The following is a 15,904-nucleotide window of genomic DNA, read 5'->3' on the forward strand; positions in this document are numbered from 1 at the left end:
CGGATAATTTTGCATTTGCTCTTGTCCTCTGTGATTACAACCAGGAGTCCGTTCAAAGCATCTCAGCCTCTGGTCCCGCTCCCAGCCGCAGGGCCCTGTGAGTTCAGATGAGTCTTTGAGAGTCCATTTTCTCCGGCAGATCCACGCGCCTGCGGGCCAGTTTATTTTGGTACGTTTTGCAGGGGATAAAATCAGATCCACTGCACAGACAACACGGCTGTGACCTCCTCGAGCCGTGACGCCGAACCACCATCGGCCTTTGCCAGGCAAAATAGAGAGGGTGGGCTGCAGCTGCGGGGCCCCGCAGCGAGGAGGTGTTAGTTTGGTGAATAAACATTAAAAAAAAGGAGCAAAGCGGAGCACGAAGCTCTTCGCCCACTTCTCTGTTACCGGTGCACGCCGTCCCGTGCTATACACCTCAGCCTCCGCTGGAGGGAAGCCCTCTCTGCATTAGAGATGCTTGCTCGCTCAGTTGGAGCCGTGTCGGTCTGAGGACATAGGCAAACAAGGTTTTGTTGGGTAAATCTGATATCTTTTATTAATAATCTGGTCTAATATAAGATATCGGATTTACCCAAAGAACCTTGTTTGCCTTTCAGTTCATCGGATCAGAGGAAAGAGCTGCCAGGGGCCTCCCCAGGTCATCTAGTCCAGCCCTGGCTCAAGGCAGGATCATCCCCGACTAACCCACCCCAGCCAAGGGTCTGTCTCAACCCGCCCTTGAACATTTCCAAGGATGGAGATGCCACAAGTTCTCTCGCTGCCTCTCCCAAAGCTCGGCCACCCGCAGAGTCAGACAATTCCTCTTTGGCTATCTCCAGCCTCGGTTTCCCTTGCTGCAGCTTGAGGCCAGTGCAACCCAACTGCAACACTCATCTCCAGCCTCTTGCCCTCCAGGGATTTGAAAGCTGTGATCAAATCCCGCTTCGGTCTCCTTTTCTCCAGACTAAACAGCCCGCGCTCTTTCAGCCTGCCCTCGTCGGTCTGGCCTCCCAGGCTCCGAATGGTGCTCGGTGCTCGGTGCTCTGCACTGGACTCTTTCCAAACTGCCCTCATCCTTCTTGAAGTGTGGACGGATGAGTTTAGGATCCGCAGGGCTATTTCTGGAGACATCGATGCAGAATAGCTCTGGACACCGATTGTTTTGCCCCTGGCGCGCACCTGTTCACTGCGGATTGAACGGAGACTATTAAGCGCTGACGGCACACAAGCCCGTGCCCGGAGCCAACCTAAATCCTGGGAAACACCCTAGAGAAGAAAAGCCGCATCTCCCCCTCCAGATCTTCAGAGGCATCCAGCCCAGCCGAGCTCCAGGTTTGGCACCGACTGCCGGAGACGATGGTGCTCCAGAACCGACCCTTTAAACCCGCTTCGTCCCAAAAGGTCTGGCTCAAAGAGGAGGCTGACCGCCCACCCATTAGTGGCCCCTGAAGAGGCAGCATCGTGTTGACCAGACGGGAGGGTCCCTCGGGCAGCGGGTTACGATCTCTCCCGTGTTACGCGCCCACGGGGGATTAAAGCTGGGCCTGCTGCAGACGGGGCGGCAGCAGCTGCGGGTGCTCTGCTTCCCAGGGCAGGGCTGGTGGCCAGGGCTCCTCTCCACTGCCTGCTAGAGGGTGGTGGATCCCCTTCTTCCTCCGCTTGTTGGCAGAGCTAGAAGGCTTTTGCTTTTGTGCCCGGAAAGGTCCGACATCTGCAGCAATCAGGAAAGGCGACAGAGCCCGGAACCGGAGCCGGGGCGACCTTTTTGTCCAAAACTTATGCAGATTTGGTGACAGCGAAACCGTTTCTGAACTGGTCTTGATTTCACCCAGTTGTGCTGAGAAGGAGCAAGAGCAATACCAGCCCCAGCGCCAGGCTTCCCTCGTCCCACCCGAAACCAGATTTACCTTGGGGGGGGCCGGAGGATCTTTCAGGGCTTCTATTTATGAACCATCCAGAAACAAAAAGAAGGCACTTCCTGCCTCAGTTTCCCCAGCTGTAACACGGGGGCAACGTCACCTCCCCTTTTCGGTGGGCCACCCGCTCAGAGAATGAATTAGGACAGATTCGTCCTGATTCGGTTATCGGCAGCGAGGAGCAGAAGCCCTGGTTTTAGACTGAACTGTCTGATCCTTTATCGCGCCGCTCGCTGCAGAAATTGCACCCGGTGAAAGAAAGCTCCCCCATCACCTTAAACAACCTGCCCTTGTGCCTCCCGGCCCCTTCACGCCTGAGCAGGTGTCTGCAGAGCAGCTGGAGCTGCATTATCTCCTGCCTGGTTCAGCATTATCCGGCACAGAAGAGATTTATGGCTGGGCGCTATCATCTCCCACTTCTGCGGCATAAACAAAGACATCTGTCAATCGCCCAGGCAGCGAGCGGCGGCTCAGGTGTGTTTGTCCAAGCCAGGTTTGAAAAACAGGTTGGGAAATAATCAGGGCCGTGACTCAGCTCAGCAAAAACCCTCCCGCTCTGCTGTGCCCCTGGGATGGGGGCTCCTCCGCAGGGTGCAGGGAAAGCCGTAGGGGCCAGGCCTCCAGAAAGGTGGGCGAGCCCCTTCCACACCGGCTGCAGCAGGTTTGACAGCTCTGAGGATCCCAAAGCACGGTCAGAAGCTCCCGCTCCGCTGTGCCGGGCCCTGGTCCCCCTGGGATGGGGGCTCCTCTGCAGGGTGCAGGGAAAGCCGTAGGGGCCAGGCCCTTCCACACCGGCTGCAGCAGGTTTGACAGCTCTGAGGATCCCAAAGCACGGTCAGAAGGATTTCACCCACCCCTAAAATGCTGCCACTTCTGGGGTGGGGGGTGGAGCAGCTGTACAGGAACACTGCACAGCAGCCATTAGCTCAGAGCATGGAGGCTGCCTGCCAGCTTAATGACATGCTCCTGGGGAACTAATCATGCCGGTTTAATTAACGAGGGGACGTGCTAATGACAGTCTGGAGGCAATGCAGATCTGACTTCCGGGAGATAATGTGCAGCCCGGGCAGCGCAGCAGGAGAGCGCTGCCTCGGTCGCGGTGGTAACGTCATGCATTCGGGGCCAAGTTCAGCTGTGGTGTAACACCCCGGAGGCTCACAAGTGGCTCCGATCTGCCTCTTGCTTGGCCCCCGGCTGGCGACCCTGAGGGCACGGTGTTTCGCACGCATTTCTGTACCAGGGCAATAGGGGTGTCCGGCAGGACAGGGTCCGGCTCACCTTTCTGCTTTGGAAAACCCCCCGAAGAGCTGCAGTCTTTGCCAGCACCAGCCAACCTGCCTTTCCCCACCTCATTAAGAAATGCTCGTTAACTCCGGAGGCCACAGGGATGCTGTGAAGAGACGGGTCCAAAGTCCGCGCCAGGCTGCGTCTCTCCCAGCTGGGATTGGAAACAAGCAGAGTCCAGCGGTCGTAGACGTCCAAGCTGGGGTTTCCCAGCCCAGGGGTGAGCCCTCCGCTTGCCCCTGTGGGACGTGAGCCCCGGGGGCAGAGCTTGTGGGGCATCGAGGCTGGAAAGAGGCAGGGGTGAGCGGGTCCAGCCCAGCAGATAAAAGCTAAAAAGCATGACTCTCAGCTCCTGGGCTCTCCGCCCCGGAGCCTGCAAGGCCACGGCCCTTCCTCCTCTCTGGAGGCCGACGGCCCATCGCCAGGGCCGTGGCACATCCCCACGCTCGCCCTGGCCTCAGAGCAAGGGGCATCAGCTCCAGGGAGGAGCGTCCCCAGCTGAGATGAGACCGCGGCGTTGGCCTTGGCGAGTCTCCTGCTCGGCTGGCGCAGCTGGGGTTTAATCTGCGCCGCTCCAATTAGCAGAGCCGTGCGGCTCCTCATCAGCCCGGGAGGCTAGCCAAGACCACCTGCAAAGGTGCCCGGGGAGGGGGGGAACGTGGCCCCGGCTGCTGCTGGCTCAGCAAGAGGAGGACGAAAGCCACCCCCAGCTCCTGCGGGGCCAGGCGGGCGCCCAGCTGTATCCTGCAAGATCAGAGCTATTTCAGAAGTTCAAGTCAGACCAGATTCCTCCGCCCAAGGGAGGAAACCTTTGTAGCCAGCCCAGTCCTCCAGGCACCGGGCCCCTTTCACCTGGGAGCATCTTAAGTGACGCAGAAAGCTGCAGGCAGCCACGCGTTTGCCTCGTTAAAAGCCCAGGGACAGCAGCGCCAGAGCCGTGTCCTGAGAAACACCTTGTCTGTTTACCGGCAAGCCTCATGCTGCATCCATGAGGGCAGGGGCAGGGGCAGGGGCGGACACTTGCTGGGGGTAAGGCAGTGGGTCGAGCAGCACCTTCCTAGCTGTCATTCTCCCGAGGGTCAACCTGGCCAGGTAGGACAGGCTGAACCAGGCTCACCTCCGACACGGCTGGATGGGGATAGGAGCATCCTCTCCGCTCACTGTGGGCACGAGCCCTGGCACCAGTCTGAACCCAGACTCCCACCCCACCTCCCTGCACCCTTGCCAGCTCAGAGAGGCCGTGCAGAAGTGGCACGTTGCCCTGTGGCCCCGTTGCAGCAATCAGTGCTATCAGCACAGATAACGCCGCCGTGATGCTCGCACCTCCACCTCCGAGACACCAGCCCCAGGCACCGGGAGCAGCTTCGGGAAGAACTCGTCCGTCGCTTGCAGCCACAGAGCCTGCCCCAATGCCACAGCGATGGGCACGGTGTAAGGCCACGGGCGGAAGGACAGGGAGACACAGATGCCACTATAGTCGTTCTGCTGGAAAAAAGGCTCCCTTTGTTACCAACCCCCTGGAGACCAGTCTCGCACCGGGAACCGGAGCTCTGCGCATTGGTCTCAATTCCCCCTTGGCCTGAGCCCAGCACCAGCCTCCTCCCTGGGCTCCCGCAGGGGTCACGCCAAGCAGGCAGCCGCTCCCAGGGACGCCTGCCAAGGGCTGGAAGGGATCCCCCTGCACCCAGGCTCAGCTCAGGCTCCCCCTGCACCCCACTGGCTCAGCCCTTCCCCGAGCTCGAGGGGATCTCAGCAGGCAGCGCCTTGTTTCCTACTGAAAACCGACCTCTCCAGCCCCCGCAGGAAGGGTTTGTTCCCCCCGCACGTCACAGAATTGGACAGTGAGGGGTGAAGGGACCTCAGGGGGTCACATCTAGTCCAACCCTCTGCTCAGAGCATCCCAGGCAAGGCTTTGTCTAGCCAGGTCTTATAAACCTCCAAGGATGGAGAGCCCACCACCACCTCTCTGGGGAGCCTGTTCCAGTGCTTCACCTCCCTCCTAGTGAGAGAGTTTTCCCTAACATCCAACCTCAACTTCTCTTTGCTGCAGACAGAGCCCATTGCTCCTTGTCCTGCCATCTGCCCCACTGAGAGCAGCCCAGCTCCATCCTCTTTGCAGCCCCCCTGCAGGGAGGTGAAGGCTGCTATCCAATCCCCCTCGGTCTTCTCTTCTGCAGAGTAAATCTGCCCATTTCCCTCAGCTGCTCCTCACAAGTCATCCCCCAGCCCCACAACCATTTTCATTGCTCTCCACTGGACTCTCTCCGGTGTGTCCACACCCTCTCTGCAGTGGGGGGCCCACAGCTGGACACTGGACTCCAGATGTGGCCTCCCCAGTGCTGAATAGAGGGGAAGAATCACTGCCCTCGATCTGCTGGCACTGCGCCTACCACTGCAGCTGTTCGCTGTTTCCACACCAGGGTCTTCGCTTCCTGGCCTAACCGGCGCCCTAGCTGTGCTGCACGCTCCGTGCCCCCCAGCCCTAGCGAAGGGATAGGATGGGTGAAGGGACACGGAGCAATCACAGCCCCAGGCCAAGCCGGGCTGGGGACAGAGAAGGGCTGGGCTGGGGGCCAGGGGCTAGGGCTGTCCCGGCCTCCGTATCAGCAGCCGGCAGTTGATCCGCCTGCTCTGCCGCAGGCCTCCTGCTCGGCGCCGATAAGCTCTGTTGTGCTAAACACGCTCCCCACAGCCTGGCGCCCAACGGCCCTCATCCGGCTGCACCAGCGTCGCGGCCTGTCCCCCCCGCACGCCTCGCACACACAGCACCCAGGGCTGGGCAGCCCGAACCGCAGGCCCAAGAGGAAGGGGCTGCTCCAAGCCAGCTCCCAGGGAAGGGGACGTGAGCCTGGCAGAGACAACCGCCTCTTGCTTTTCAATGCTCATCTCCAGCTCCATTGCAAGCCCTTCTGCTGGGAGCCCGGTCCCGGGGAGGGCTCCGGCAGGCCTGGCAATGGCGGGGCTGGCTCATGGAGTGACTTGCTCCAAATGTGCTGCTATGTGCATCGTGCCCACAAGCAGCCAGACTTTCCAGGGACAAAGCTAGAGGCAGCAGCCTGGTGCTGGGAGACCCACGGCAGCCCTGTGCAGGGGGGGGGATTCCCACATCCATCGCCAGGCCCTGCGTGAGCCCAGGGGAAGCAATCAGACAGAGGCATTTGGGAAAAAAGAAAAAAAGGCTTTTATTGACCTGCCAGCATTGGTAGCAAAGTCCCGGGGGCAGATGCCTGCCCAGGCAGGACTAAACACCCCCCCAAATAATAACTTACAGAGAGCTACAGGTCAGCAACATGGGGCAACATTCGTGCTTCCACGCCGGGCGGGTGGAGCTGTCGGGCCCACGCAGCGTCCTGCGGGGGGGCGGGAAGGCAGGGGGTGGGCAAGGGCATTTCACAGCGACCGGCACCTACGTGAAATGCTGGGGCACGTCAGGATAAAGCTAGTCTGTGTGTCCCCCCCTCAGCCATCGTAACCCCGCGGCTGGCGAACTGCGGCCGAGCCGCCCCGGGAAAGGAACGTGCTGGTGGGAAACGGAGACGGCCGGGAAGCGCTGTGCAAAACCTACCCACGACCAGGAGCGCGATGGCTGTAGCCTGCCGGGGCAGGCGTGCAATACTGCAGTGAGCAGGGAGGACAAGGAGCCAGTGCTGGAGATGCACACGGGGGCGAGCAGGCAATGCACGGGCTCACCGCACGCGATGCCGCTTGCTCTTTCTACCCACGGGAGGAAGCTCCATGCTCTGCTTCCCCTGGGCCAAGCAGCCATCGTCCCGGCCCCTCTCCCGCTGTCTTTGGGCCCCTGTGCAATGAGGCTGCTCCAGCTAATACCGACATTTAGAGCCATTAAAAAAAAAATGACAGCCTGCGAATGACCCCCCGCACTCTGCCTGGCTGCTGCAGGGTCAGTCCCAAAAGCAGAATCCAGGGCTGGGGTCTGCAGCAGGGCTGCAAGGCTGACGGGTGCTGGGAGTGACGTCCCCCAAGGGCAGAAGGGATGGCGCCTGCCTCCCCAGGAGGTAAGCAGAGCCAGGGTACGAGTCCCCCCCGAGCAGACGGGGGTCTCCATGCAAGGCAGACCCAAAACAAGGGGTGTCCTGGTGACTGGCTGGAAGCTGCAGATGCTGCCAGGTCCCCGGGAACGCGAGGCATGAACCCTTTAGGGTCGCAGTGCAAGGGGCGGCTCAGAGGCAAGGCTTGGGGCGGGAGGCCAGGCTGCAAGAGGGGAAAATCAACTTAAATAATCATTTAAAAAAAAAAAGGCCTCTCGGTTTTCTTCACAGCTTAGAGCCATTCCCTCGGCCTGGGCTGCCAGCGCTGGCTTAGCCCCAGCTATCCCCTCGCCCTGCGAGGCAGCTGATCCCGCCTGGAGGACGTGCCAGGGCTGCGAGGCCGGAGGGAAATGTGCTGCGGACCAAGTGGTGAGATGCGATAACACCCTGGGCCAAAGTCCCCGGGTGCCCTCCAGGGCGTTCACGTGAATCGGGGCTCAGATGTCCTGCAGAGAGCTGCCAGGGCTTGCTGACCGCAGAGGACCCCGTCACCAGCCTGACTGCCCCCAGCACCTGGAGACGCTTTCATTCAGCTAGCGCCGGGCCCGAGGCTCCCATCCAGTCCTCCCTCCTGCCGATGCTTCCACCCAGGTGGGAACAGCAGAGGAGAGGGGCTGCGCCCACAGGGCAGGCCCCGGTGTCCGGAGGGCTGAGTGTCGAACAGGACAGACGTGCGGGGTGGTGGCACGGAGACGGGACTGTCTCCTCACACCCTCGGTGCAGAGGGGTTTGGGGAAGCAGAGATCTGTCCCTCTGTCCCGCGCGGTGTCTGTGCAGCCACCTCGGCGCTGCACTGGGCTGCTCCCCCAGCTCTCCCCAGCATCCTTCCTGCGGCCGTGTCGGGGATTTGGAGTGCAAGAGCCGGCGGTGCCCAGCGCAGGAGAAGCCCCATCACATAGTGTCAGCCGGGACCCGATCCTGATCCTGCCACAATCCGCCACCGCCTGGGGCTGAGATGCCTCGAGTGTGAGCAGTCCAAGTCTTACAGTGATACGGAGCCACGGAGGAGCAGGGCTGGCGGGGGAGAATCCATTCACAGCCGCTGGGTGGATCCTGGGAGATCTCTTTGGTACGAGGCGAGGTTCTCAGAGGCCAGGGATCCGCGGCGCTGGGCCCTGGGCTTGGGAAGGCAGCAGCAGGGGGTGGCTGTGCCGCCGCTGGAGTTCACTTCGGTTTTGGGAGAAAGGCACATGGACGTCGGAGCCCCCTCCCCAGCCCCAGGCTGCAGCAAGAGCCCCCAGCCCAGAGCCTGGCCCCCTGCCCTCGCCAGCACCGCGGCCACGGGGGCAGGTCACGGGACGGGGGCAGCGTCAATGGGGAACACTGGGCACGGCCGAGGTGGTTCTTCACACTGCGGGGGCTGAACGGTTTGGCTTCCAGGGGCAGGATCCCCCCTCTCTGTTGCTCTGGGCCCCGTGGACAGAGGACCCCAAGTCCTTGCTGACAGGTCCCAGAGATTGAGTCTTTCCAAGCAGGTGACCTCCTGCCCCCCTACTCCCCTGCCCCCGCGGCTGGGGTGGGGTGGGGCAGGGGGGCACAGCCCCGTCAGGTCATGTAGCGGGTGATGGCTCGCAGCGCGTACAGCAAGGCCGCCTGCATCCGGGCTTCCAGCAGCAGCAGGTTCACGTGCACCTGGAAGGGAGGAGCGCGGGGTCAGGGCTGCAGCGCGGTGCCCTCCTCTGCTTCCCCACAGCCCTGTCTTGGGGTGGGGGGAGGTAGCACCCTCACGGCTCCACACACAGAGACGGGCACTGGAGACAGCTCTCCCCATGCTGTCCGCAGACCCAACCCACATCAAGGAACGCTTGGTTTGGTTCAGCGGTTGCCCCCCAAGACCCTCCAACACCCCTATCTGCTCTGGCAGGGGAGAGCGGAGGGGTGGGGAAACCACAGCACCTTCTCGGAGTGCTTGAAGTGGCGCCAGAAGTGGGTGTACATGCGCCGCGTGGTCTTCTCGGGGTAGCAGGCCACTGTCTTGATGTAGACCTTCAGGCTGCGCTCCAGGAGTTGGTTCACTTCCCCGTAGTCGTAGTCGTCATACCTGTGCAGGGGGGAGGCAGAAGGGGGGGACCCTTTTAGCCAGATGCTTGTAGAGCCCGGGTGAAAGCAAGGGGGGAGGCAGGAAGGCCACCTCTAGGGCTCTGGCCCCGGTCGCCTACCGGATGCCGAAGACGCAGTGCACGTAGTTCCAGATGGCACGGCGGAGCGTGGAGGTGTCCACGCCGCGGTGCATGGCCATGGTGTGGTAGGTCAGGTTGTAGACCACCTGGAACTTCTCGTCCAGCAGTTGCCCCACGTCCGGGTACAGGCGGTTGATCAGCGAGTAGCCGTGGTCTTCCCACGTGTAATCCTGCAGCAGAGGGACGTTGGCTCAGAGGCTCCAGGGGGGAACTTGGGGCCTGACTCGGGACCCCCCCTGAAAGGGGCTTTGTATGGACAGAGCCCAGGTGGGCTCCAGCCAAGCCGCAGGGCGGGGAATGCAAGGTGCTGGAAGAGGATGCTCAGCCAGGGGTTGTTAACAGGGGCCAGGTCCAGAGCAAAAGCCGGGCTCTGGGCTACAGCACGAGCTGCCCCGCTGTTCGCTAGACCCCATGGACGCTCGCTACCCCAGTGACAACCAGCACAGCCCGGCCCCTAGCTCAGGGGCAGCAAACCAGGGTCCCAGCCTGGCCGAGACCTCTAGAGCCACACCAGTGCCTTCAATGCCCACGTGGCCGGCTGGGGGAGGTGTTGGGAGCAGGGCTGGGCCCAGGACGTACCTGCGCTCGGAAGGTGGGGGGGGCCTGTTCTCCTCGCCGTGTGAAGTCCTTGTAGCCGAAGCCGGGATCCTCCACGAAGCACAGGACGTTGTGGGGCAGGGAGTGCTCAACGATGTCTACTGGAGACAGGGTCAAGGGGGCGTGAGCTGTGGCTGCACATTGCTGCTTAAAGCCCAGACCGCCCCCCCACCTCCCTGGTCCAGCCGGTCGTGGCCAAGGCCCGTCCCCAGGACAGCAAACTGCAATGAGCTCAGGCCACACTTCTCGCCTGTTATCGCAGGGGACCAGCATGAGCCCCAGCCCCCCTCTCTCCATGCCTTCCCCAAAGTCAAGTCGGCACAAGGCAGGGGCCGCTGCAATGCAGCCCCCAGACCTGCCGAGAGCAGGGCAGGGCAGGGCGGGGCGGGGCGGGCTCCCGTGGGTGCAGCTCCCCCTCACCCGAGGGGGCGACAAGCAGGCTCTCCGTCTTCTCCAGCTCGAAGCGGGTCTCCATCTCCTCCTGGGTGACCTCGTCCTCCTCCAGCTGGCACTCCTGCAGGAGCTTCATCCTCTCCATCAGCACCTCCACCTCCTGCATGGCGTCTCTGCCCTGGGCGCAACGAGAGAGAGTGGGCATGAGGGGTCAGCACCCCATGGGCCCCAACACCCTGGGCACAGGTGTGCAGAGACGCACTGGGCACCTCTGGCAAGGGGGTGCTCATGCCAGCTTCCTCGGCATGCCCCTGGAAGGCCAATGCCACACATCTGGGGCACTAAGCTCTGCCCAAATGGCTGGATTTCGCTTGGCTCCGGGCCTAGGGCAGCTGCCTGTGTCAGGGGTGCTGTAATGTCCAGTCTGGATATGAGTGGCAGAGCTGTGGTGCAAAAGCCCCCCAGGGTCCCTATGCTGCGGGCTGGGAGCAAGAGGGTCAAATTCTCTCTGCTGGAGTTGTGGCTTCTTCATGGTGTCGGATGGACTGGAGGGCCCGTGCCCCCGGCACCCTCTGGCTAAGGCTTCGGCAAGACCCAGGCACTGCTAGCAGGTCTCCCTCCCTTCTCCATCTAATGAGGAGCATCTAACTAAGTCCCCCATCTCCTTCCCTTCTTGGAGGGTGGTATCAGGCCACGTTGAGCTGCCAAAAATATAACAAGCGGGGAGCTTCAGCAATCCAGGGGCAACTAACAGGCACACCTGCCGAAGCAGCGAGACAGGCAGCTGCGTGACAACTGGCTTCCCTGTGGAGGAGTCACTGGAACCGGATGGGTTTCTAGTGATTCAGCGTATGACAACAGCAGGAGAGACAGACCTGTTCTAGCCCTGACTGATCCCCTCCTGCCAGCCGGCTGAGCAGAGACGAAACGATCCAGTTAGACTCGTTGTGTCATTTGGGGCCTTCGGGCAGTTTCGAAAGAGCCCGATGCATGGTGACAAAGCTGGGGGCTTGAGGGGGGCAAGGGTCAGGAGGAAAGGCTGAAACAGCTCAGGTCATTTAGTCTGGAGAAGGCAAAACTGAGGGGGAGTCTGATCACAGCCTTCAAATCCCTGAAGGGCGATGACGGAGAGGATGGAGATGGGCTTTTCCAGCAGGAGAGGAGGAACTTTCTGACTAGGAGAGCGGTCGAGCACTGGGACAGGCTGCCCGGAGAGGTGGGGATAGATCCGGATGGAGTCAGGGCTGATCCTGCCTTGAGCAGGGGGCTGGACTGGGTGACCTGGTGGGTCCCTTCCAGCCTGACTTCCCTGCATTTAAGCCCGACACATCCAGGGATGAACCAGCACCCGGCCAGCCCAGCCCAACCACGTGGTGCGTACATCACCAGCCCCCCAAAGCAAGCCCGCCCGCAGGAGGAGGGGAGGGGACTGGGGGCTCCCCAACTTACCCCGGAGCCACTGACCCCCTCCTCAGAGGCTGGGCTGCTGTCACAGCTGCGCGGGGAGGGCGGCTGGAAGGCATGTCCCCCCTCGTGGTCGATCTCTGGGTTGATGCCACAGCCGAAGACGAAGGAGGCGAGCGAGTGGTAATGAGTGAGGAGCACCAGGGCCTGGATGAGCTCGGCCAGCGACCAGCTGTTCTCTCCCGTCTTCAGGAGGGCCTGAAACACCCACCGCCCTGCTCAGCCCGGAGAAGGGATGCCCCCCGCCCAGGGTGTCCCGAGGCACAGCGGGGTCCTACGGCAGCCCCCTCCGCCCAGCCTAGCTCCCCCCAAACAAACTCAGAGGGTTCAAGGTTAACAGCCAAGTGCTTTGTTAACCTCTTCATGGCCAGGCCTTGCAAAGCGACCCAGCGGAGAGGAAGCACAGCGACGAATTGCAAGGCTGGAAGGGAGCTGGCAGCTCACCTCGATGTGCTCCTTCGTGATGAGCCAGGGCCGGTGCGCCAGGATCTTGTTGATCTCGTTGAGGTTCCTCAGCTTCTGGGGGGCACAGTGCAGGCCCTGGAGCCACTCCGGGTCCCCCCCGGCTTGCAGGAACTCGCCCATGTGCAAGCCCACCAGGTAGGAGCACTGGTGCCTGGCCGCCGCCTGAGAAGGGGCAAGGCACACCGATGGCTGAGCACAGACAGACACGTCACCCCGGCGGGTCCCTGCCCACCCACAGCCTGCGTTGCATGGACAGACCTCCCCGGTGCCCCCCCGAGACAGGGCTCTAGCTCGGAAGAGACCCTCCCGGCCAGGCCCCGCGCGGGACGCACGTACCATGATGGCGATGTAGTGGCGCTTGTGGTGGGGCAGGGGCCCGTCCATGCACAGCAGCAGGTACTGGGTCCTCCAGAAGCTGGAGAGGTATTTGGGGTGCAGCCCCATCACCATGGTGATGTTGTCCACCCTGCCCGTGGACACGAAGGCCTCGATGAAGATCCGCCGCTGGGCGTTCTCCGCCCCCTCCTGCAAGATCTGCGGCACACGGGGGGACAGGGGCCGTGAGGGAGCTGAGATGCCGCAGGGACCCTCCGCACCCAGCGCTCGCCTTCCAGCTAATCCACCGGCCGGGGCACACTGCACACCTGGCCCCACCGGGCAGTGCCCTCCAGTCCTCTTCCCCCAGCACCGAGGCAGCCCCCCTGCCCGCTGGAGGTAAAGCCAGGGCAGGGCAGTGCTACCGCAGGTGCTGGCCTCATTTCAGGGTTTTCAGCAGAAAAGATCCCTCTGGACCTGGGCATGCAGAGATCTTCAACCACGGGACAATCCTAATCTAAAGCTGCAATGCCCCCCACCTCCAGGTGCAGCCAAGAGATGAAGCTACGTGCCCGGTGCCAGGCCGAGTCAACAAGGGCAGAGCTGGGGAGTGAACCCAGGCTATAAAGCAGGGCAGAGGTAATACCCCATGATCACATCGCTCCTCAAGGCAGGGCCCTTGGCTTTCTGTGTCTGGACAGCACCTGGCACAAGTGGGCTGGGACTCCTGCAATACGGATGCACAGCACCCGCCGAAGCCAGGCAGACCTCTCCGTGCCCAGATCCCTCCTTTGCCCCCTGCCCCGAGTCCTCCATGGGGCTGAGAGCACCCGAGCGCTCTGTGGAGCTGCCCTTGGCTTCAAGCTGCAAGCTCCGGCCCTGGAGGGGAGCGGCCGGCAGCACCCCCAAGCTGGGCTCCGTCCTCTCCCTGCCAGGGCCGGGCACCTTGCCCGCTGATGCAACCCGGCTGTTTGTTCAGCTCCTCCCCTCCTCATCCCACCACACACACCCCCTCCACTTGGCCAGGGGTTAAACCACGATAAAACCGCAGCTCCCGGAGAAAACAGGACGGCCTGAGCAGCCCAGGCACGCTGCAAGGCTGCAAGGAGAGGACAGCCGTGTTTACCGGGCAGCTTCCTCATGCCTAGTTCTCATATGTCAGCGCCTGAGCAACAGGCAGGGCACGTGGCCTTAGTCACCCCGGGCAGGTGACGCAACGACAGGGGTATTTGTGGCTGGGCTGGAATTAGCGCCTTGTTTGTGCCGGCCCGGTGTAACGCAGGCCAGGAAGCGAGCTGTAGGGCTTCTCCCCACCAAGGCAGCTCGCGACCCCAGCCAACAGCGTCCCACCCCTTCTGGGGACAGAGCGCTCTCCCGCTAGCCAGCCCTGGAGAGAGATCCCCAACTGCAAGATGGGGAAACTGAGGCACGGGGCAGGGCAGTGACTTGCCCTAGGGCACAGATTCAGGGGAAGGACCGGGGATGGAGCCCAGGGCTCACGTCAGGAAGCAAATGGGGGGTGGGGGGGGGGAAGACCCCTTTTCCTGCTCAATCCAGACTGGAGGAGAGAGGGACGTGCCGGCCACAACCCTGCTGCAGTCTGGAGAGGGGGCTGCCAGGGATGGAGCCACGGGGGACGACAGACAGCCACAGGGGCGAAAACAGGACCCAGGCTTACCTCTTCCACAGGGAGGAAGGAACTCGGGCCTCTCCCCAGCTGCCGCGGAGTCTTGATCCCTCTGTCCTGGGGAAGACAAGGCAGGGATGGTGAGACACGGCCCAGCCCGCCCTTAAAAACCGGCAGAGGCTCCACCCCCGCCACCTACGAGCAGTCTCGGGAAGGGCAAACGCGGAGGCAGGAGGGCTGGGAGCCGACTCAAGCACCTGCGCGATGGCCCGGCTCCAGCCCCCGCCTGGCTTGGCGCTTCGAAGGGTACCGCTGCTGCCTGATGAAACAGTCCCGTGCCGTTGCACGGACAAGCTTTCACTCCGCGGGGATGCTCTTGCATCAGCAGAGGCTGGCTGGCAGGGACGAGCCCCTGCTGTGGCCCCCTTGCCTGATTACTGTGGAAAGCCCAGGAAATTTCACGGTGCGAGATCGGCAGGGCGTGAGCCAGCGCGCGAGAGGGGCAGGGTCGGCCCGTGCCACGCGCTGCCGGGTGCGCTCGTCCGGGAGGGGCGGTTAATGAACACCTCCGAAAACAATCAGTCCAAGCCCAGACTCGACAGCCAGGGACCTTGGAGCTGTAGCGACCGGCACAGGCGCGCGCTCGCGGCTCAATCCCCGGCTCTGCTCCCAAAGGCACCCACCGGTGGTGGAGGATGCTGCTAGCCCAGCGACACCGAGGGACTGGAGAGGTCCCGAAGGGCAAGCGAGGGATGCCCAGAGCTGGACTCCTTTCTCAAAGCCTTCAATCCCCCCCGTCCCATCCAGCACCGGGCACAGAGGAAACTGGAGTGCTCCGGGGGGCAGAAGCCAACCACGGGCCCGCTCAGGCATCTGGGATGCCTGCCAGCCCGCAGGCTCCTGCTAGCAGGTGCCCAGGGGTGTTTTTTATTCAAGCTACTGTAAGACAAGCTGTGCCCTGGCCAAGGGGACAGAACGCCCCGTGTCTGCTCCCGAATCGGGCGAGATTAGTGAAGCATGTGGGAAGGGGAGCCAAAAGCAGCATGCCGAGGGGGGAGCCTTTGGAAACAGTGTCCGTCCTCCATGCTTCAGGGTTACGCAGGCCTGCAAAGAGCCCTGGGCATGTCCTGCGGGACTCCTCCATGCACCCACTACAACACAGCACCGGCGACCTGGGAAGCGAGAAAGCTGGGGCTCTCCCCAGCGGGACCTTCCCACGGTTATGCTCCGAGGGTCGGTTTTGGAGCCGGCGGCAGGAGCAAAAAGCAAAGCCGCTGGCCCCAACCGAGCCAACTGGCACTGCATTTCTCCGGAGAGCTGCAGCTCCTTCTGGCATCAAAGCACCCAGGGGGCACGAGCCATGCCAGTGACTTGGTTGCAGTTGGGAGGGTGCGAGGTGAAAGGCAAGCTTTGGAAGCTGGAGGGAAGAGCAGGAGAGAGGAGGGAACATGCATTTAAAGGTGCCCGATTCCCAGCAGGTGAAGGTGGGGTTTTGCATTTCCCTCCCCTGCTCGTGCTGCAGTTGCACCCCAGATGCTCCCCGCATCGGGCCCCACGGTGCTAGGTGCTGCACGGACACCTCCTGCCCCAACAACCTCACGGCCCAAGAGGCAAAGCGTGGCGGGAAGGGAA

At 62.4% G+C, this 15,904-nt stretch overlaps 1 protein-coding gene across 7 annotated transcripts in view; it reads right to left on the minus strand.

Moving 5' to 3' along the window:
- Positions 1–6,345: 6,345 nt before the first annotated feature.
- SESN2 (sestrin 2) overlaps positions 6,346–15,904 on the minus strand; it is a 23,271-nt gene continuing 13,712 nt past the window's right edge. For 3 of the 7 annotated variants that reach the window (XM_025198671.1, XM_006019223.3, XM_025198669.1), the window contains exons 2-10: positions 14,324–14,389; positions 12,667–12,864; positions 12,310–12,492; positions 11,851–12,063; positions 10,429–10,579; positions 9,991–10,109; positions 9,391–9,581; positions 9,128–9,272; positions 8,777–8,863 (exon numbers count right to left, since the gene is read on the minus strand). In XM_025198671.1, the coding sequence (XP_025054456.1) occupies positions 8,777–8,863; positions 9,128–9,272; positions 9,391–9,581; positions 9,991–10,109; positions 10,429–10,579; positions 11,851–12,063; positions 12,310–12,492; positions 12,667–12,780 (1,203 nt within the window). In that variant the 5' untranslated portion in view covers positions 12,781–12,864; positions 14,324–14,389. Of the gene's footprint in view, positions 8,864–9,127; positions 9,273–9,390; positions 9,582–9,990; positions 10,110–10,428; positions 10,580–11,850; positions 12,064–12,309; positions 12,493–12,666; positions 12,865–14,323; positions 14,390–14,471; positions 14,670–14,955; positions 15,026–15,904 lie in introns of those variants that run through there. The other 4 variants (XM_025198670.1, XM_025198668.1, XM_014517781.2 and 1 more) reach the window with 4 other exon arrangements.

This window comes from Alligator sinensis, unplaced genomic scaffold (genome assembly GCF_000455745.1).
Source record: "Alligator sinensis unplaced genomic scaffold, ASM45574v1 scaffold337_1, whole genome shotgun sequence".
NCBI lineage: Eukaryota > Metazoa > Chordata > Crocodylia > Alligatoridae > Alligator > Alligator sinensis.